Source organism: Emys orbicularis, chromosome 1, assembly GCF_028017835.1.
Source record: "Emys orbicularis isolate rEmyOrb1 chromosome 1, rEmyOrb1.hap1, whole genome shotgun sequence".
NCBI lineage: Eukaryota > Metazoa > Chordata > Testudines > Emydidae > Emys > Emys orbicularis.
The window spans coordinates 17228419-17251987 of NC_088683.1; the positions used below are offsets into that span (position 1 = coordinate 17228419).

General features: G+C 43.1%; 1 protein-coding gene across 1 annotated transcript; it reads right to left on the bottom strand.

Annotated features, from left to right (window-relative positions):
- Positions 1–1714: 1714 nt before the first annotated feature.
- NUDT5 (nudix hydrolase 5) lies at positions 1715–23525 on the bottom strand. The gene is made up of 10 exons (XM_065413891.1): positions 23317–23525; positions 15457–15553; positions 11696–11763; positions 8643–8695; positions 6679–6786; positions 6034–6129; positions 4184–4285; positions 3880–3888; positions 2705–2758; positions 1715–2072 (listed from the first exon to the last, which is right to left on the bottom strand). Exons 1-10 carry the CDS (start codon positions 23523–23525, stop codon positions 1963–1965), a joined length of 906 nt encoding a protein of 301 aa, XP_065269963.1. The 3' UTR covers positions 1715–1962.
- Positions 23526–23569: the final 44 nt, after the last annotated feature.

Consider the following 23569-nt stretch of genomic DNA (forward strand, 5'->3'; position numbering starts at 1 on the left):
AACTGCAAATAGGTACTGCCTCAGGTCTGGAAGTATGCTCTTATCCCTAGCTCCTAACCGGTGGTCAGATGATACTGGGTGGATGATGAGTGATGAACAGACTGCACTTTTCGTGGGACTCCCTTTAACTATTTTTGTAGAATGGGTAAGTACTAATTGAATTTTACACTACCTCTATGCACCTGTGCTATTTTATACAGAACATGGGGTCTAAAACATCCAGTAATATACAAAAAATGTGTATGAACAAAGTTGTTAGACATGTTTTGATATCACTATCCTCCATTTAGTTTCCTTTAATGTCTGCAGTGTTCCCCCCATGCACATATTGCATAGTAGTAATAGACTTAAATCATAAGATAGCCAAAGCGTATGAATGTACAGATTCTCATTTAGTATTTTTGAAGATTGTTTTGGTGACATCATGTATGTCCATGGGTGGGATGTCGATACAAAATACATTTGGCAGTAACACCCACTGAACAAATGTTTACTCAGTTACAGTAGAGGGCACCCAAGCATAGGTTCAATGTGAATTTGGAACTGCAACTGGACTTACTTTCCTTCACCCTCACCGGATAACCAATTGGTGCTCCTCTTATGAAGATGGTAGGATACAGCACACCCAAAAGCACATCGAAAGAGTAGAATAACAGTAGCAGAGAAGAGTTGTTTATCAGGTGTAGCATTCCATGAGCTGAATCCTACCTTTGAACAGGGTTTGACTCACTATAGTATTAATTCCGTCAGCCTTAGGAAAGAAAGATTGCACGAGTCTATAGCTTGACGTTCTACCTCTAGAAAACTTGAAAGCTACGTCTATAAAAGCTCCGTCAGAGCTACAGAGTTGTGACTCGTCACACCAAAGCCACTCTCATGAAAGTTCAGTTACTGACTGACTGCTTATGCACTTCTGAGAAATGCTGATGTGAATATCTCCCTCCCCTATCATTTATTTTAGGGAATTTACTAAATCCCTTTGTTATAGCATTGAAATGGGAAGTAGAGCACTGTGTATATTTAGCCTTAGACATTATATGGGTGGCACAGAAGAATTTCAACCAAGCATGATATTCAAAGAACCTAAATAGTTTCCCCCCTCACTAAGGCTGAAGACCCATGAAATCTTACATGCTAAGCAACCATAGGATTTACAAAGTAGTAGTTTGGAATGGGGTCAATCCAATGCAGTTACCACTATGAAAAATGCCATGGAATCGCCAGTGACCAGAAGAGATCAAGCCCTTTGTTTTTATATCTTCCTCAAAGATACCAGCCGAAGTTTTCAAGAGTGACTAGTGATTTTTGGGTACCCAACATGACACTTTTAAGGGACTGACAGTTTTGAAAACTTTGGCTGATATCTCTGATGAAGATATAAAAACCAAAAGGCTTGATTTCTTCTTGTGACAGGTGATTACATGGCATTTTTCATAATGTTGTTAATGCCACTGGTCTGACCCCATTTCAAAGTGTATATACTTAGCACAGCCAAGGCTTCAAGCTTTGTGGTGTATTCTGTGCAGCTAGGTTTAGTGTAGGTCAGTTTGGTAAGTTACCTCCCTTTACCTTACTCCAAGGGTGTTATACCAGAGAAGCAGCTCCACTTTATTGGTGGATTAAGTGACCCCTGTGTATAGTTTCAGCATAATTGTGAAGTGCTTAACAATAAAAAAATACTTTAAGAGGAAGGAGCAAGGAAAAGACGTGATCTCTTAACAGGCCATGATTCTTTTTATTCTTCTGCAAAGGATAAAATTCCATTCAGAGTCACAGGTTGAACAGTTAGAGAAAGGCTTTATATAGTACAAGTAGTTCAAGCAATCTTTCCTGGAACTATGATTGCTTAATACTGTGTGTAATCTACAGGACCTTTTATTGTCGGAAAACATACAGCTTCCAAGTCTATATTGACCATTTGACTCCATCCTGGAAGTATTCAACGAGGTTACATATGCAGCCTTAGAACTTCATAAAAGGCACTTGGAGGGGTTTTTGTGTTGCATGTTTCAGTGCCAATGCATAGGCGTAAACTCTGGCATCCACTAAAATATGGTCTTCTGCCACTAGCTCTGCAAAACACCCAAACCAACCAATAATATGAATTCCAAACAGAAAGGCATGGACAGGACAGACATAATGGGGCAGATGCAAGTTCATATTCATACTATTAGTAAGAAATTAAAAACAAACTTCTGAAGACTTCAGACAGAGGCTGACAAGTAGCATGAATGCGTGAAGTATCAGAACAAATCCAGGCCACGTTTAAAAATTTTTGGAGGCTTTGCCATATTTCTTTTATAACACATTAGTCCTTTAAAGGCTTGTGACATGTTAGTCCCCTGGAGCATTATATCTAACTAATTTAGTAGTAGGGAATTAAAAAAAGCATATGAACTGACTTGAAGCACAAAGGATAAGCCTCAGGGTGGAAATGGGTAGCTACTCTGATGTAGGAAGCTATCTGGAACAGGCATTGCATTGGTAATTGTTTCTAACAAGACTGCAGCTGGATAGATTGTGTTAATGAACATTCCTTTCTGGAAGACAAACCTCATTTTGAAGGTTCACCTGATACATGGCATGTTATATGCAAGTTTTCCAGATTACAGAATTAAGAAAGTAGATGGTTTTGAAGAAGCTAAGAAATTTTCAAAGCTTTTATTAACTGGCTTAATGTGCAAGAGAAAATAAGTGCTCTTACCTTCAATTCTCTGCAGGAGATCATTCTTTGGTAGTGAAACAACTTCCACAAATTCTAGCAAAAAAAATTAAATAGATAATTTGTGTATTTTACAAGGATTGTCTTTAATCTGTCAAATCATATCTGATATAGAGTTCAGTTAATGTTGAGAGAAGTATATTTCATTCCCATCTTTTTATACTCAGATGGAAGGCAGACAAGGAACTGGATTCAGGTTCACCTTCAGCCAGAGACCATTATCACCCAGGCACACAGCCAAGCACAGCGATTAAGACACAGGCAAGATCAAAGGCGCCTTTGAAATGCAGTTTTGAGGCAGTAATTTGGGAAATAACTACAGAACTGGCTCAGAGAATGGTGACATATTAGGGACAGGAACCACTGTACTGCAAGGACAGACACTATTCTCCTTCCCCCTATTTCATAGAATACCAGAGTTGGAAGGGACCTCAGGAGGTCATCTAGTCCAACCCCCAGACAGATTTTTGCTCCAGATCCCGAAATGGCCCCCTTAAGGATTGAACTCACAACCCTGGGTTTAACAGGCCAATGCTCAAACCACTGAGCTATCCCTTCCCCCTATTTGGTCCATCTGATCAGATATTTCACTGTTGAAATATTAATGTAATCTGGGCCTGTATACTTGGTATGGTAAGAGACCACAAACGTTTAACTTCACAGAGTGGAGGAAGAATGACAGACATCTGAGACCTGAGGGCTTATTCTTGACATGTTGCCTGCCACGCAAGGGCAGACATGCTTGAGGAATGCAAGCTATTGCTTATTTGCCTACAACTACCCAAGCAGTTCCCCCTGTCTGGATTTACAATTGCAGAGTTTCAGTCTAGGGGCCAGATCCACAGGCTTCAATACAGCTACACCAATTTACACCAGCTGAGGAACTGATCCCAGATAGATCATGGAGACCATTTCAACTGAAATTTCCCCTCCTTAAACCTGGCTGTGGTACAATTGTTTGGGAATTTCAAGCTGATCTAAGGAGCGCCGAAGTCAGTGGAGCCCATACAGTGTGTCACCATCAGGACTGTGATCTTAATGATGTTGAGAAAATATCTCCTGACCACAGAGAAGAGCAGAGTGCAGGGTGACATCCGGTATAGCTGAAGCATACTTGCTGTGCTCCGAGCCACAGTGAAGTTAAGTGAGCAACATACCTCCTTCCTCTGTAAAGACAAGAAGAAAGAAAAGTGTTAACACAAAGAAAACTAAGTTTGGACACACATTGGAGCTTAGTGCCTGCTCCTGCTCTAACACCCATGAATGTCAGTGACAACCTTTTCATTGACTTTAGTGGGAGGTGGATGAGGCCCTAAAAGCTCATACAGAAGTTAGGGAGTCAGTGACGTTATTAGAATCCTGTATTGCTGAGCCCTTCAACAGTTTCCAAGCATATTTAGAGAGGACAGTCCCTCCCATGAGACAGATAAAAATTAAATATTGTACATGTCCTGGACTCACCAGGCTTTTGCATGGGTCTTGTATTACAAGCATCATCTCCATTAATGGTGACGGTCACAATGTGCGTTGTGCAGTTTGTCAAACCAGGGTCCAAGCAAACAGCTACAAAGTAAAGGATGTTCATTATGAGAAAGAAGAGACGAGACTACTGGACATTTTAACACCACGACTTTCACCCAGATCTATTTGATACAATAAGAGAAAAGTATCAGAGGGGTAGCCGTGTTAGTCTGGATCTGTAAAAGCAGCAAAGAGTCCTGTGGCACCTTTAAGACTAACAGACGTATTGGAGCATGAGCTTTCGTGGGTGAATACCCACTTCGTCAGATGCATGTCACCCACGAAAGCTCATGCTCCAATACGTCTGTTAGTCTATAAGGTGCCACAGGACTCTTTGCTGCAATAAGAGAAAACTTATTCAGCAGGCAACTTCACCAGCATGCATCACAAAGCCAGGCAAAAAGTCTGGGTTAGTTATTTGTTCGTACAAGGCGAGCTGGGCAAAATGTTTTGGACAAAGTTTATTTGCCACAAAATGCAGTTTTGGTCAACCCAAAACTATTTGTGAGATTCACACGCAGTTTTGGCCATTCACAAAACAGCCAGAGGAGAAGGAGCTAGTAGTTGTGCTGCTGCATCCTGTTAGTCCAGTTGAGGCGTGCACTTGAAGTAGGAGACCTAGGTTCAAATCCCTGCTCTGGACAGACCCAAAATGATTTTTTTCAGTTCACTGAAAATTCCAAAAACTATTCAGATGCGCTTCAATCTGAACTGATTCTCCCCCCCACCCCCCTCAGAACTGCCATTGAACCAAAAAATTAGTTATTCACCCAGCTCTACTTACAAGTGCTTCTTCCCACAACAGTCTCCTCTTCTAAATACACAGTTTCTTTTTCATATTTATGTTAGTACCTACTGATTGCTTCTACTGCAGTGACAAACATTCTCCTCATTCACTGTACGTCAAAGGTTAAACTGCAGGCTCCTAGTCAAACTCTACTAAGAGCCCAGTTTTGCCATCAGTTACAAACACAACACTCCAGACTATGGAAATTGTGCAAAAGTAGAAGGGCAAAGTTCAATCTTAATAGCAACATGCTCAAATCCATGGTCCAGATTTCCCATTTCTTCCCTAGCATTTCCCCTTTATAAAGGTTCTCCTTAAATCCCAGTTTTGCCTCTGCTCTATGGCAGGCAGCACAAAATATTTAAATACAGATGCTGGCTGCAAAGGATTTGGGGACTTTGATGTCAGGCAGCACTTCCTTCTTCCCCATTCCTGCTAATCAGCTCTGAGAACCTGAGTTCTCCTTCCTTTGCACAGCTGAAATGAGGATGACTTGCACAGAGATTGCATGATGCAACTGCTATTCATTCAGTAGGTAGGTTCAAGAGAGCCACTTAAACCTATTGGAGAAGAAGTCAAATCAAGTCCAGGCATCTAGACCTTTTAATTACAAGACGCCAGACCTTTAAGTTACTGAACTTTTTGTACCAAGTACCAAATCTCGGCCCCATGAGCAGAGCATGAGTAAATGGGGATCTTCCTTAAGAGCAGAATCATTCCCCCACATGCCTCAGAGCAACAGTGAAGCTGTTTCTATAACCCTCTGTATTGGGTTTTATCCAGTGGATCCGCATCTGTCATAGACACACAGACTATGTCTATGGCTCCTTGGTGTTGTCCTGGGGCACTGCCATGTGGTACTGTGGGAGTGCACACTCCCTCGCTGTGCCCTTCCCATCCTGAACAGCGGACCCATCGTAGATCCATTGAATTTAGGGCATTCTGTGACCATGAAGAGGGGCAGGATTGGCTCTGAGTCAGGTAGTCAAGAAACAACAAAGACCTGGAGAACATTCAACGATATCCCCTTTGTACCCCGTTTCTTCCTCCAACTCTCGCAAGGCAGCGCTTTCTGGGCTTTCATTTCCCTCAATGAGGCCTGCGGTGTAAACGTTACATTAAAAATAATTAAAATTGAGCTCTTTTACAGCATTGTCCATCCTTAGATCTAAGAGAGCTTTACAATGGAAGGTAAAGTATCATCAGCCCTATTTTACAGATGGGGTAACTGAGGCACTGGGAGGTCAAGAAGGTCAGTGTCAGATCCAGGAACAGAACCCAGGACTCCTGCCTCCTATCCACTAAATCATGCTGTCTCCCTCCAAAAGGAATTACATCTCTCACAATGAGAATGCCAATGCCAAGCTCACAAAGGGTTTTCCCTCTTTTGGAAGTGGAAGATGGGAGGGAAAGGGGGAAAAAACTGGGTTGGACAGATTCTACAAATAAAATCTGACATGGTGCTATTTCACATTTTTTTCATTACTACATAGCCCTCTCTCTCAACAGCCTGTATTCTAGTACAGAAACCACCACTGATCTTGGAATCTGAAAGACAACACACTGAAATCTACAAGCCTCAGCAAGATGGACAGAGTAAACTACACATACATTCTGTGTATTTCATCTGCATATTTTTGTTACCTACCTGCAGGGAATTCCAAGCAATACCCTCCCATTGGAGGCCTGAATTGTTTCACTAGAACAATGCAATCATAGTGGAGAGTTCTTTGTAACACAGGTATAACTGATACACCTGCCAGCATAAAGAAAAGAGCAATGAAAACACAGCATGTGAGTAGTTCAAACATTGACACTTATGTCTTGTGAGCACCCTCAACTTCCACTGACTTTGAAAAATAAAATTGCACTGAAAGAGATAAAGATGACTAATTTATTGCTCTCTGCTGGATGATCTCAACTCCATTTAAACCCTAATAGCCATCAGGAACTCTGGGTCTGAAAGCAACAGCTCTAATCAAGTACCCTAGAGTCTTCCCTCTGCTACTACAATCTTAACAGTATTCCCACTTGAATTTGGTCCCCCACACCCTTGTCCAAACAACAGGTTCCAAACCGGAAGCTGCAGATCCTTTGACTGCCCAGGACTATAACTGACTTCCCATTGGAAAAGTGATCAAATCAAATATTTGTTCAGACACTGATTTTCCCCAGACCACGGATCCATTTTCTGGCAATATTTTACTGTAAGGCCTAATCCTGCAACTCTTAGTCATGCAAGCAGTTCTTACTCCAGCCATCACAATGACATCAATGTGATTACTCACAAAAATCAGGGTACTGATTTGTAAGTTCCTTGGGGCAGAGGCTCTACTCCTTAGCTACACTTGATCAACAGTACAGCACCATACATGCCCTATGGCACTATATACATAGAATCATAGAATATCAGGGTTGGAAGGGACATCAGGAGGTCATCTAGTCCAACCCCCTGCTCAAAGCAGGACCAAACCCCAACTAAATCATCCCAGCCAGGGCTTTGTCAAGCCTGACCTTAAAAGCCTCTAAGGAAGGAGATTCCACCACCTCCCTAGGTAACCCATTCCAGTGTTTCACCACCCTCCTAGTGAAAAAGTTTTTCCTAATATCCAACCTAAACCTCCCCCACTGCAACTTGTTCCATCATCTGGTACCACAGAGAACAGTCTGATCCATCCTCTTTGGAACCCCCTTTCAGGTAGTTGAAAGCAGCTATCAAATCCCCCCGCATTCTTCTCTTCTGCAGACTAAATAATCCCAGTTCCCTCAGCCTCTCCTCATAAGTCATGTGCTCCAGCCCCCTAATCATTTTTGTTGCCCTCCACTGGACTCTTTCCAATTTTTCCACATCCTTCTTGTAGGGTGGGGCCCAAAACTGGACACAGTACTCCAGATGAGGCCTCAGCAATGCCGAATAGAGGGGAATGATCACATCCCTCGATCTGCTGGCAATGCCCCTACTTATACAGCCCAAAATGCCATTAGCCTCCTTGGCAGCAAGGGGACACTGTTGACTCATACCCAGCTTCTCGTCCACTGCAACCCCTAGGTCCTTTTCTGCAGAACTGCTGCCTAGCCACTCGGTCCCTAGTCTGTAGCAGTGCATGGGATTCTTCCATTCTAAGTACAGGACTCTGCACTTGTCCTTGTTGAACCTCATCAGATTTTTTTTGGCCCAATCCTCTAATTTGTCTAGGTCCCTCCGTATCCTATCCCTACATTCCAGCGTATCTACCACTCCTCCCAGTTTAGTGTCATCTGCAAACTTGCTGAGAGTGCAGTCCACGCCATCCTCTAGATCATTAATGAAGATATTGAACAAAACTGGCCCCAGGACCGACCCTTGGGGCACTCCGCTTGATACCGGCTGCCAACTAGACATGGAGCCATTGATCACTACCTGTTGAGCCCGACGATCTAGCCAGCTTTCTATCCACCTTATAGTCCATTTATCCAGCCCATACTTCTACATGATTTATACTATTCATTTTATTTTACTCCTATTCTCTGCACTTTTGTATTGTGTCAGTTGTCACCATTTATGGAAGCAGACCACCTCATCATTATTAATATTAGGAGAAGTTATGCACAAAAATGTAACTGTTGCCATACCATCAGCTGAACTGTCCTCTTTCTTGGTAGTACGCTTTACGGTTTCCCAAATTCTGTTGGGTAAGAAGAAGAGAAAGTGGATGTGTTAATCCTAAAAAAAGGAAGTGTACTAAATATACCTGCTTTCCACACAAATAGCCAACTTGGAACTTTGCTACCTTCATTCAAAAGCAAAACATGCAAACATACAGTGAGAATGGTACTGATTAGCAACTGCCAAGAGGCAAGCCACTGTACTAAGTGATCACTGTAAAGTATCCGTAAGGTCTCAGTCTCAAATTTTGTTTCACCTTTAGTTAGAGAGAGAGTCTTGCTAGCAAATGATTTTTGGTGGTTGCTTAGGACAATACAAAAAATTAATCTTGATTCATCGCATGCTGAATCACGCTGTTAATAGAATACCATTTATTTAAATATTTTTGGATGTTTTCTACATTTTCAAATATATTGATTTCAATTACAACAGAATACAGTGCTCACTTTATATTTATTTTTGATTACAAATATTTGCACTGTAAAAAACATAAGAAATAGCATTAGGTGAATTGAAAAATACAAGTACTGTAGTGCAGTCTCTATCATGAAATTGAACTTACAAATGCAGAATTATGTACAAAAAATAACTACATTCAAAAATAAAACAATGTAAAACTTTAGAGCCTACAAGTCCACTGTGTCCCACTTCTTATTCAGCCAATCATTCAGACAATCAAGTTTGTTTACATTTGCAGGAGATAATGCTGCCCGCTTCTTATTTACAATGTCACCTGAAAATGAGAACAGGCATTTGCATGGCACCATCATAACTGCCATCGCAAGATATTTACATGCTAGATGTACTAAAGATTCGTATGTCCCTTCATGCTTCAACCACCATTCCAGAGGACATGCGTCCTTGCTAATGATGGGTTCTGCTTGATAATGATCCAGAGCAGTGCGGACCGACGCATGTTCATTTTCATCATCATGAGTCAGATGCCACCAGCAGAAGGTTGTTTTCTTGTTTGGGTTTTGTAGTTTCCTAATTGGAGTGTTGCTCCTTTAAGATTTCTGAAAGCATGCTCCACTCCTCATCCCTCTCAGATTTTGGAAGGCACTTCAGATTTTTAAACCTTGGGTTGTGTGCTGTAACTATCTTTAGAAATCTCACATGGGTTCCTTCTTTGCGTTTTGTCAAATCTGCAGTGAAAGTGTTCTTAAAATGAACATCATGTGCTGGGTCACCATCCAAGACTGCTATAACATGAAATATATGGCAGAATGCAGGTAAAACAGAACAGGAGACATACAATTCCCCCCAAGGAGTTGAGTCACAAATTTAATTAATGTATAATTTTTTTAACGAGCGTCATCAGCATGGAAGCATGTCCTCTAGAATCGTGGCTGAAGCATGAAGGGGCATACAAATGTTTCGTATATCTGGCACATAAATACCTTGCCACGCCGGCTACAAAAGTGCCATGCAAATACCTGTTCTCACTTTCAGGTGACATTGTAAATAAGAAGCGGGCAGCATTATCTCCCGTAAATGTAAAGAAACTTGTTTGTCTTAGCGATTGGCTGAACAAAAAGTAGGACTGAGTGGACTTGTAAGCTCTAAAGTTTTACACTGTTTTATTATTTAGTGCAGTTATGTAACAACAACAAAAATCCTACATTTGTAAGTTGCACTTTCACGATAAGAGTTTGCACTACAGTACTTGAATGAGGTGAATTGAAAAATACCATTTCTTTTGTTTAATTTTTACAGTGCAAATATTTGTAATAAAAATAATATAAAGTGAGCACTATACACTTTGTATTCAGTGTTGTAATTGAAATCAATATATTTGAAAATGTAGAAAAACATCCAAAAATATTTAATAAATTTCAATTGGTATTCTATCATTTAACAGTGCAATTAAAACTACAATTAATCGTGATTTTTTGAGTTAATCACATGAGTTAACTGCGATTAATTGACGGCCCTAATAATATTTAGTTCTTATATAGCATTTTGCATCCATGGATCTCAAAGCACTTTACAAAGGAAGACAAGTATCATTATCCCCATTTTACAGATGGGGAAACTGAAGCACAGATGTGAAATTAAGTCAGCAGGTCAATGTATTTAGAATAGTTATTTTGAAGAGCTGCAACATAAAATAGAAGGGACAGGTTTTATAGACTGGCTAATTTTGCCCGGAAAAAGCAATAAGCAAATACTTACATTCCGTCTGCCTCATGCATAACAATTGTTACGTGAAAATAAAAGCAGGTTACTCTGAAAGCTCCTAGCTCAGTTCCAGTTACTAACAGGAATGGGTAAGTCAAAAAATGACACAGCCTCTCTTGCAAATTAAAAGTAAGTGATGGGACTGACACAAAAAATAAACCTTTCACACAGGCCTCAATCACTGCCACTTCTTGGGGCTACTCTTAAAGGGGAAGGAGACTTTAGAGAGAGCAATCAGAAAGGACCCCAATGCTCTAGGAAGAAGGAAAATAAGGTAGCACTGTCATTTCCAGTCATCATGACTAATTAAAAAGATAGATTTATCTGACACATGAAGAGAATTAGACAGGCCCGAGAATATGAATGAGAGGGTAAGAAACAGGCAAGACCACCCCTACGCCAAACAATAGCATCCCAACAGTATGCAAGACCCTGCACAGTCTCAGACATCATGCCATCAACAGGGGAAAGGGAGTTCTTTGGGAAGGACCAGAAAAACCAAAGGGAGCTCTTGATAATCATCTGTTTGCATGTTAAAACCTTGCAGCATTAGGTCTGCACAGCATCGTTGCAAATGACTGGAACCGCAAGATAAACACATGGACCAAATCCAAGGTATTAAGCTACAGGACAAAGTATATCTGCTAACACATATTCCAACAACAAAAAAGGTCAAATTCTTCCTCAGAATAACTGCATTAATGTCAAAGGGGTAATCTAGCCCAGTATGTCAAGTAATTGGTTTATAGGTGCTCACATTCCATAGCCTTTGGCTGGTTCAGACAGAGAAACTGGGAAGAACTACAATAATTTTAAAATGTCTCAGCAAGGAAATTACCTGGTTTTACCTGAGGGATCAACATAGGTCGTCTGTTCAAGCTTCACCCATTTTCTTTCTGCGATTGCCTAACAAAGAATAATAAATTAAACAAGTTGGGACATTGTCCCCATGGAGATTTGCTGGGCAATTTTGTTGTTGTTTTGGAAAGACAAGTTGCAAATCCAGTGTGTGTGGGAAGCTGTAATACTAGCGTGTAAATGCATGCACTGAGTTCTTGAAATAGGAATTGAAAATAACTCATGTGATGTATGTACAGCTAGGCTGGGATTTTCAAAGGAGTTTAGAGGAATTTCAATGAAATTTGGTGCGATTTGGGTGCCCAACTCCTTTGGGCTGCTTTGAAAGTCTCAGCCCTAATCTTTAAAATAAAACATGAAGGCAATGCCTTGCCCCTAATAGGGGGCTGGTTTCAGCTGTGTGAAAAAGGGGTATGGAGAATTTGCCTATATGGGCTTTAGCCATGATGGGGGTTGTGACTGTCCAGTTATCTGAGATCTGGGAGTCAGGAGAATTGGTTCTATTCCCAACTCTGCCACTGACTCACTTTGGGACTGTCACCATTCTCCCCATCTGTAACATAGGGATAGTGATTCTTACCTGATTTCAAGGCCTTTGGAGCTCTACCAATGAAAAGCTCTATGCATTATCATTACTATCAACTCCATGGCCACCCAGATGCCTGTGGGCTTTTTGGCTGAGCAGAGGTATTCTTAACTTCCCTCCACCTAGTGTTTTGCCCATTCGTGTGTGGTCCCTTGAGGAGAGGTGGAACTAGATGTTAGTTTTGCTGTTTCTCTCATTTATTATGGCTTGCACTGTAAGGGTGGAGTAGTCTTTGCTAATTAAATGGCTGCTGGGAGGGCAGACAGAAGACTTGTTTCTAACATCCTGCACAAGACTAGGAGACTAGGAGGCTTGGGGATAGGTTACATCAGCAGGGTGATGCAGTGTAGTCTCAGGTGGCTAGTACATCAAATTTCTGTAGTGTAGACCAGGCCTGGGAGTATATGGGACATCTGGCCACAAAGGTCATGAAATTGGAGAAACTCCTGCTAGAAAGAGAAAAAGAATACAGCCCAAAAAAGAACAGCAACATCTAGAGCATGTGAAGAGAGAAAAACAAGCACAGAATGAAGAGACAGAGACTGAGCCACCAGTAACCTAAGAATTCAGTAACTGACTATGGAAATGGATCATCTCACTTCATCCCTAAAACCAATCCTAAGTCCATCTAACAGCATTCTACTTGTCCACTTGCCTGGGACAAGTCAGTTATTTTGAGGAGCAAACAAAATATTAACCACTTTTCCATCACCATGGTAAAGGTGGCCAAGTAGATTTTGTGCCTGGAAATTTACATGGTTATTTTGCAAGGTTGTCTTAAGTTATCCTTGAATTACAGGAAGACAGAAATACTTTCCAAGGGCTTTTGGATGATCTGTGGTCACAACAGTGTAGCAGGAATGGAGAAGGTGAAGTTTCTAATTCCTTTGCCAAGGTGTAACATGTAGGAAGCATTCAGACTTATATAAGATTGGATTGCAAGCACCCAGGTATATTTTATTGCTTTGAATTAACTCCTAAGGCATACAGGGAATAAACTGCATGAGACCCAAAATAGGAAGAGACGAAAAACATGTTGCAGTTGCAGCCCAATCCAAGGGAATTATATATTTTAATTAAAAAAAAAAAAACCCAAGATTTCTATGCCTTTGAGTTAATGGGGATTGAACAATTATTTTTAAACTTTGCAGAAGATATAAAGGCCTGGATTACTGATTGTGGCCCAACAATGTTGCATAGGCAGCAAACCCGGCAAATCATTACCCCAGTATCTATCTCGGCATTGTTAAATAGCAAAGGGGAGAATGGCGGAAGTCAGAACCATATCAGTCAGCAAAAAGAAAGCATGAGGGAGGAAGAAATGACTAAATTTACCAGGAATTGGACCACATCCAAACCTGAGAAAGGAGGCGGCAAAAGGGGATGCCATGTATGTAGTAAAACAGGATACCTGTCATAAGAATGTCTGGTATACCAACAGAGGCCAAAAGCTGCAATTAAGAGGCAATCCAATGTAATAGTTAACAGGGTATAGGTCATCCAGCACCTCCTGTGAGTGGTTGTTATTTAAATGCTCCAGAATCCACCCCAAAGCCCAGGTGAATTACATGCTACTGGAGAACCACAAAGCCCTCAGTGTTACCTATAAAAGAAAAAAGAATCTTTGCTGTCACATGCCTGGTTGGATGCATGGTCAAACTCTGTGCCAGCTGATAGAGAGAGAAAGCTTTATGCTGTGAGAGACAAATCCTTTGCTTAGACCTTAGCTAACGACGCTTCACGTAACGTTCAGCTAAGCATGTTCAGTCTGAATCACCTTCTATTTGTGACTTCTCTCTATTGCGGTTATGTGCCAATAAAATCTGCTCCTCTCCAACATAACCTGACTGCAGAAACAGTAGGCGGGCACAACCAGCAGGCGCCTTAGAGAGAAACTGTACTCCAACGTTAGGTGACCCAGAATCAGAAGTACACAATTGCTTTAGTAAAAGGTCGTGGGCAGACGGGCTGTGACTTCTATTCTCAAACAATGCCACAAGAAGTCTGGTGAAAACCAGCATGGCACAGGGAAACACAAATGACCTGAAATATACTAGAGCTGGCTACAACCTGCTACCGCTATTTGGAGGGTGCAAAAGACAAAGCAGAAGAAGAATCATTTAGAATAGCAAAAGGGATTGAGGAGTAATAGGCTGAAATTAAAGTAGCCTGAAAAGACTTGTGCCCAGTTTTGCTTCATTGAAAAATTAAAACCTCTGAAATGTTAAAGTTTTCCTACTTGCTTATTTACGTAAGAAATTTGGGTCTTTTCTGCCATGGAAAACTATAGTGACTGGAGATCTAATGAAATTATGACACCAAAAGCATCAAGAGAATGAAAGCTGAGCAACTGAAAGGGGAAGAGATTTTTAATACGACAGTTTAAAAGTCCTTTTTTAAACAACCATTTAACTCCAAAGGCTAACAAACACTTTAGAGAAAGGATTTCATTGTTTAAAGACTCAGTACTCCTGCAGCTTCAGTTAAGGTGCACAAGCTCAGAGTAAACGTCCACAATACTCCCAGGACACCACCATTATAACCAGAGAGGACTAGATCTGATATTTCCAATACTGCTAAGATAGGAACAAGCACAAACTGTTGAAAAAAAAACCTAAAAAACAAAAACTTTTCAGGTCCTCTTTATATACCATAAAGCAGCAAAAAAAAAAGGGCGCACACACAATTTTTAAAAATCCTTTGCAGGTCATCTTTAAGGAAAGGAAAATGTAGGCTGAATATCAGAAAGCAATGAGTTCAGTTACAGTGGAATGATCTCTCCAGGGAAGTGGTGAAAGTCCCATTATTTCAGACATTCAAAACTACCCTGAACAGCCTAGGAAGTATTGTCAGGAACAACTGTGCCTGGGGAGGGCAGGTCTGAGGGAGAGGGGAGATGCACTAGATAACCTTTGTGTAATTTCTATGATTGTTTTAAGGTGAAAGTTCCTCATCTTTCATCTGCATGTCACCTACTTCGACTGTAATGACTTCAGGACAAAAGCCCTATCTTCATACATCTACCACGCTACATAGCGTAAGGTTCTCTCACTCTGCACAGATGTAATATTTTCCAACATTCAATAGCAGCCTTAAATAAATGTTAAAATTAGTTAATAAAAAATATAAACATGACAAAAATAAATGCTTTATACCTCTTCTTTAAGGATGGATGGTCTGGTAGATTTCAGAATTTCTGTGGTTGCGTTGTTTTCCATTTTCAGGAATGTCTCCTGCACAAAGTCCACACTACTACAAAACAGAGAATTAATATTTACCTTCAGAGTAAAGTCAAACCATTCATCCATGCATTCTGAATTAACAAATCATTCTCCTAAACACGCTTCATTAACACTTAAGGTCACACACACTCATCAGCTTGCAAACATCATGGATGCTGCTAAGACATATGGGGGTAGATCTTCAGAGGATATAAATTCTCATGGCTTCACTGACTGCAAAAGAGCTAGGGCAATTTGCACCAGCTGAGGAGCTGCCCCACAGTATTTATAGGCCATGCATAGCAGGGTGCACGACTACGGTTGCCCATTTTAAGTCACAGTGCTACTTTGCTCTCAATGGAATCTTAGCTCAATACACTATTGCCACAGCATGCGAACTGGCCTAGAGGACAAAGCATGACACAGGTAAGGTTAAGGAATTAACCCCAAATATCAAAGGGAATTCAGAGTGAAAACCACCACTGCTGAGAATGAGGAATCTCAGCGATTAGACTAGAAAAAAAATAATTTAGGTCATTCAGTCCCTTTCCCACTCAAGAGGCACTGCAGGATTATCCATTTTCCAATGAATTTGTCCTGTCTAGTTCTAAAGCAGAAGACATGCCAGGCAGCACACTGATGCAGAGCTGTGCATTTTTACCACTAAAATCTTGGGTTCAAGTCAGTGAAATGTTTGGTGCTTTGTCTACATCACAAAACTATTATATAGTTTAGTACAGAAGCTGCTCTTCAAAGGAAGCCCAGGGTTACTACTGAAATGAGATAACAGACAGGACAAAGCAGAAGGGGAGGAAAAAACCCACTGGAGAACAATCCAGCATTGGCAATGAGGTGGAAGAAATGACCTAATAGCTTTTTATTTACTGTTTATGAGCCTACACCAACTCTCAGCGAAGCCAATAGGAGTCTTTCCCCCAACTTCAGGATGCGTTGGATAATGATCATGAGAAATGACCAACGGGTGGGGAAACTTGCACAGCACTTGCTTGCTGTACATCTGACTTTAGCTTGTTCTTTCACAAAATCCAATCTATATTTTTAAAGTACTGGACATGTGCTTATCTCAGCTTTCTTGGGTATATGCACGGTGGCACATCTCCCCTAGCACCATCCTACGAAGACAAGGCATGTTACATATTCTGGAGGACGCTATACAATACTACTACAGAAATACAACTAATTTATTACAGGCCCAAATCTACAATCCATACTCAGGCCAGAGAGACTCATAGGTCTTATGGGGTCTGTGATGGAGTTTTCATGCCACACCTCACCTGAAAGTGTTAAGGTTGCTAGGAAGGGGCTAATTAACATACCAGGCTGCACTTGGGGAAGAATTAGACTGGATAGGCAAGCCCTAACAGAAGATGAAGCTCAGCTGAGCAGGTATAGGCTGGGCCTGTACAAAGCCAGCAAGCTGAGAACAGAAGTGGGCTGTAGGGGAAGTAGGCGACAGTCTTTCCCTGAGAACTGGGCACTTGAATTGAACCCCAGAGAACACAGAGAAAAAGAAGAGAAGGGAAGTAGGAAAGAGCAGAGGGAAATAGCAATGGGATCTTAGCATAAGCAGACCATGAGACAGAGGATTGCTGTGCTGGAACCTGGAGTACTGGGTGGGCCTGGGTTCCCCTATCACCCACTGGGATAGTGGCATAGTCTTAGATTAGAGGATGGCCTGGAAAGGCAGCCGGACAGTTGGTCGGGAGAGACTTTGCTACCCTGGAAGGGGAGGACCCTATAGTGAGGTGGTTGGAGGGCTGAGTTACAAACAGAAGTTCCATAGAATCCCATAGAGCAAGTGGGGCTGTTGTGAGGGTGGGATGATGGAAGAGGGCATCAGAGCTGGAGGGAGCTAATCCCCAGAGTAGCCAGGAGGAGGCACCATCCTAGCAGTGAGTGTATCCCATGACAGAGTCCTTGCCAGCTTAATGACTGCAGGATGAAGCCAAAGCATCTTTCACAAAAAAGACTCAGACTTTAAAGTTATTGTTAAGTTAGACCTGCAGCAAAGAGATACAAGGAAAATTTGTCACATATGTTCTATAATAAACTAAGCTTGAATGGTTAGTAATATCAGAATCCAAAATAGACTGAAAATGCCTCCTTCTATTTCACAACCATTTCAGAAAGAGACAATGATAGAGATTAGACATATGCAGTGTTGCTGTAACCATGTCTGTCCCAGGAGAGACAAGGTAGGTGAAGTGTAATATCTTTTACTGGACCAACTTCTGTTGGTGAGAGAGACAAATTTTGAGCTTACACCAAGGTTTTCTTCAGGTCAGTATCTCTCCTTTAGCAGTTTTGATATTTTCCACTAGTTGGTGCAATAACTCTGTGTGACATTTAGACAAGGTGTTTGAAAGAAGTGTCAGATTTCCACATTCTGCAGATGGCATGGAACCAGGACTTTCAGGTGTCAAAACACTGAAATATAATTTGGCTCATTGAGGGTTATGATTCATACGCTGTCATAATTTGAGAGCAGCAACACAGTTAAAGATTAATAAACAAAATTAACTACAATGGAAAATAAGCTGGTCTAAAGCTGCATTGTATTTGTGCATCAGATCTATGGACACACATCATACCAAAGCCCTGGAACAGGATGTTCTCTTGTACTATCACCTACAACGTGTAGTCCTGTATCAGGATTAGATGAACGCCATTAATGTAATGCTTTATGGCTAGCAGTGCAATTTTAAAATCCTGATTTCAGTTAAAAAAAAACAACAATCAAAATTGTGAATTCCGGTTTTGCTTGCATTCTCAGCCTAACAGCTGATACGTACTTGTAAACGTGGGCAGAAACTTAGGTACACCTAGTCCTGTCCACTTGCCTCTTATTAGGGCTAGTAATATAGACACTAAATTTGTCACACTATCTGCTCCACTCACCTCTCCTGGGGCTCAATTCAGACCTGCTTACCTGAGGAGTGAGTTTGGTCTCACTGTTAATTCTACATTCTGATCAGACCTCTCTTGAAGGTAACCTCCCAAACACACACACACACACACCCCAAATCAGTTTTTAAACTTATCCTTGAAGCAATTCAGAATTGAGCCAACTAAAGCCTACAAATCAGCTTAGAGGTTAGCCCTGCTGCAAGAACATTACAATAAGCTACCCAAGATGTGATAAAAACATGGATAAGCTTCCCTAAATCAGTCTTCAAAAGGCATGATCTGATCCCAGATATGTTTCCCAATTGATAGCAACCAGATTTAGCAGCAGCTTGAGTATGCTGTTCAGAAACAAGCTCAGGACTAAACTAAATATCCAGGTTTCTTACCACTCTAGGATGTCTTTCAAAAAATGCTCTCAGGGGATACTGTCAAGTAGTTTAAGTACAACATTTTTCCTACAGCACCTTGATGTGTATATTTGCAATGATTTGTCCTCCAGATTCTAAATAATCTTTTAAATCCACTGATCTGCCACCAATAGCCACTGCATTTGCACTGTACAAATGCATATGGATTTGCTGCTAGAAGCAGCTAGCAGCCCAAGTCCAGCTTCATTTGTTGAACTGTGCCCGCATCACTAATGAGGCTAAGGGCTTGTCTACACTTAGTCCTGGTCTACACTGGGGGGGGGGGGGGGGGGGAGAATCGATCTAAGTTATGCAACTTCAGCTACGTGAATAACGTAGCTGAAGTCGACATACTTAGATCGACTTACCGTGGTATCTTCACCGCGGTGAGTCTGCTTGCGCCTCTTGCCGAGCTGGAGTACAGGAGTCGACGGGCGAGCGCTCAGGAGTCGATTTATCGCATCTAGACTAGACGCGATAAATCGATCCCCGCTGGATCAATCACTGCCCGCCGATCCGGCGGGTAGTGAAGACATACCCTTAGTGTTGCAGCTGCGCTGCTGTAGCGCTTAGTGAAGACGCTACCTATGCTGATGGGAGCGCTTCTGTCAGCGTAGGAACTTCACTTTCCCAAGAGCAGCAGCTATGTCAATGAGTGACATAGCACTGTCTACACTAGGGGTTAGGTCAGTATAACTACGTTGCTCAGGAGTGTGGAAAATCCATGCCCCTGAGTGACATAGTTATACCAACTCAAGTTGGTACTGTAGAGTGTAGACCAAGCCTAAAAAAACAACTAAAGAAGGCAAATAGTGCACTAACTTGAGCTCTGAGAAAGAACATGAAAATAACAGCCAAAAGGAAAAGAAATCAATGGTTGCCAAGTATCAGGATGGCAATGTTACATTTCTGCTCTGATGTTTATTAGCACTGATGGCCTACTGAGCACTGTACAAGATATCGAGGAATAAATGGTCCTTGCCTCATTGGGGTTATGTTCTAAACGGAGAGAAAGAAAAACTGCTTTAGATAGCCAGAGGGTAGTTATCAAAACATTGCAATTATTATTACAAAGTCTGTTTCAGTTAATGGACAGGTGAGGATTTAGGTGAGTTAGCCCAATTCAGAAGAATCTGAATTAAGGGAGTATAATAATTTTGTGCACCTTCTACAAGGGTAGTTCTGAGTGCAAAGGGCTACAGTGTAAAAGGCATGAAGAGAGACACAAAAGGGGAGAACAACGAGGAGTACTTGTGGCACCTTAGAGACTAACAGATTTATTTGGGCATAAGCTTTTGTGGGCTAAAACCCACTTCATCAGATGCATGGAGTGGAAAACACAGTCGGAAGCTATATATACAGAGTACATGAAAAGATGGGGGTTGCCTTACCAATTCTAACGGGACAATTCAATTAAAGTGGGCTATTAGCAGGAGGAAAAATCACTTTTGTAGTGGTAATCAGGGTGGCCCATTTCAAACAGTTGACAAGAAGGTGCGAGTAACTGTAGGGGGAAAAATTAGGATGGGAAAATAGTTTTTAGTTTGTGTAATGACCCATCCACTCCTAATTTGACACTATCAAATTAGGCCTGAATAAAGACTGGGAGTGGATGGGTCATTACACAACTTGTCAACTGTTTGAAATGGGCCACCCACCCACACCGCCGGGGGAAGAGCATATGGCTCTGTCCCAGGGAGGACACTGGCAGCTGGTTACTTCTGGGAGCAGGCAGTGCTCCACCCCTGCCCCCAACCCATCCACCATGGTAATGGAAAACTGATATGATGTCCTGGCAATGAGGAATCACCCCCAAAGGAGGAGGAGAAGCCATGTACCTCCTGCACCCCGTTATGCCACGTCCATCCCTACTGTTACCTGTCAGGTCTGTGTTCTTGGGAAACCAGGGTGCAGTACCCAGCGTGTCTGACTCACAAAAGACCTTCCCCCCCCCAAGCCTCTGCTTGAACCAAAACTGATCAGAAGACAGACTTACAAAAAGCAATGAAAAGGCAGGGAGAAAGACACCTAAACCCCTGGGATAAGGATGACAAGATTAAGGAAACTCCCCTAGCCTCATTTGCATCGGAGATGGGACAAGGAGGCATCTACATTAGCATACCGAATGGGGAACAGAGATTCCAAGGCAAATTACCGCAAGGAACTCTGGGACCAGAGAAGCAGGGAAGCACTGCATCATGGGGAATCTCTGCTCCAGATGTTAATGAACCTACGCCTGCACACACCCAGCTCATTAATTATCAGACTAATTCTAGTAATAAATCTTTTATTGGTATCCAAAATAGTGAAGCTCCCTAATTGCGTTGTGAGCTCCCGCCAAGGAACACTGCCCAAAGCCAGGAATGATCAGTTCCTATTGTCTAGCCTGAACAAAACAACTTTGGTATTCTCCCTTGAGCCACCAGTTTGCACAAACAAAGCTAGTGTTCTCCCTTGAACCATTATTGTTTCTCTACAAAAAATCTTACCCATGCTCAAGTAAGTGTTCTGATGCCTGGATCCAAAATCTGCATCGGTTCCATTGGGATTTCATCTTCTCCAGACTGATCATGCTAGGGGCTCTGCCTGTCTCCAGCACTCTGGACCCTCAGCTACCACCACCACCTGGGACCCCCCCCATCAATTCAAGCTTCACGGAGTGGTGAGAACCCAGCTCTCTCTCTCTCTGTCTGAGTATAGCCTTCTGACCCTGACTTGTGTGATCAGTTATAGTTTTCTAAACCTGACTTTTATAATCAAGTTTAAGTTGGATTTAATATGATAACTGTTTTGTTTGTTTGGCTCCCCTATGGTTATTACCTGGCAATAAATAACTTTCATTATTAAGCTGGTTGCTTCTCTATCCCCCCACCCCCCGTGGGTGTTTTTTGGTTTCCTCATTCGCTCTGCAGCAATGCTCCTCCTACCTAAGCTAAAAGATCGCTGCAGTGCCCAAAAATCCTGTGTGGTTTGCTCATCAAGCGGATTACTACCAGAACAACTGTAATGTGAAAGTGGGGATAGTGCTGAACCTGGAACATATGACGGTGGCAGCTTTGAAGTGCTGCTCAACCCAGTCTGCGGAGTCCAGGGGCATATGAGGGTGGCAGATTGAAAGTGCTGCTCGACCCAGCCTGCTCAGGCGTACTTTATTCTGATGCGGTGCCCATGGCATATGAGGGTGATAGCTTGGAGGTGCTGTTCGACGCAATCTGCTGAATCCAAGGGCCTATGAGGGTGACAGCTTGGAAGTGCTGCTCGACCCAGCCTACTGAGTCCAGGGACATATAAGGAGTCAGCTTGGGAGTGCTGATTAACCCGGTCCTCTCAGACACGCTCTGTTAATGTAGGTGTGTGTGTCTGATTCTGGGGCTAGAACAGGAGTGGCCATCCTGAGCCTGAGAAGGAGCCAGAATTTACTAATGTACATTGCCAAAGAGCCACAGTAATACATCAGCAGCCTCCCATCAACTCCCTGCCAATGCTCCCAGCGCCTCCCACCCACCAGCAGCCCCACTGATCAGCATCTCCTCCCTCCCTGTACCTCCCAATCAGCTGTTTCGTGGTGTGCAGGAGGCTCTGGGGGGGAGGCAGAGGAGCGAGGGGACAGCAGGCTCAGGGGAGGAGGTGGGAAGGGGTGGAGTGGGGGCAGGGCCTGTGGCAGAGCCAGGGGTTGAGCAGTGAACACCCCCTGACCCATTGGAAAGTTGGCACCTGTAGCTCCAGATAGGTGCCTATACAAGGAGCCTCATATTAACTTCTGAAGAGCCGCATGTGACGCCCGGAGCCACAGGTTGGCCACCCCTGGGCTAGAAGAACCCAGCCCTGGGGAACCTAGGCCCTGCAGGATAGCTCCACTGGGAGGGAACTTGCAGGAGGGAGAAGTAGAGCTCCATATGAAAACACAAGTAGTACATTGATAGAAATACAGAACACCCCCCCTTCCCAAGAAGAGTAAACCTAATAAATGAGCATACCCCAAAGTAACAGGCAAAGCTGGTAACACTACTGCCCCATTCCCCCGTGACACCATCTTATTTCCCCTGCCCCCGTTATGCCACCTGTCCCTACTGCCCCATTCCCTCTATAACACCACCCCATTTCCCCTGTCCGTTATGCAACCCCTATCCCTACTGCCCCATTTCCCCTGCCCCCCATTCCCCTTGCCCCGCATCCCTACTGCCCCATTGTCCCTGCTATGCAACCCCTATCCCTACTGCTCCATTCCCCCGTGACACCACCTCATTTCCCCTGCCCCCGTTATGCCACCTATCCCTACTGCCCCATTCCCCCATAACACCACCCCATTTCCCCTGTCCGTTATGCAACCCCTATTCCTACTGCCCCATTCCCTCCGTGACACCTCCTCCATTCCCTGCAGCCCCATTGCCCCCATGACGCCACCCCCGTCTCCTGCCGCCCTATCCCCCCTCCCCATCCCGCCCCGCCCTCGCCGCACCCGCTCTCCACACGGCGTGGCCCCTCCCTCCAGCCGCCTCTGACCGTTACCCTCTGCGCCGTGACTGGCTGGCCGGGACCCTCGCCAGCGGCTCCTCCGCGCTCACTGCCCGCTCCCAGCCTCGCGCAGGGATCGCTTAACCCCCAACCTTCCACCCTCGCCGATTTCCCTTCCGGGTCTCGGCTGCCGCTCCTTCCGCCCCTGTGCATCTGCTGGCAGCTCTCGCGGGGTCCCCTGCCTGGTGCAGCGAGAG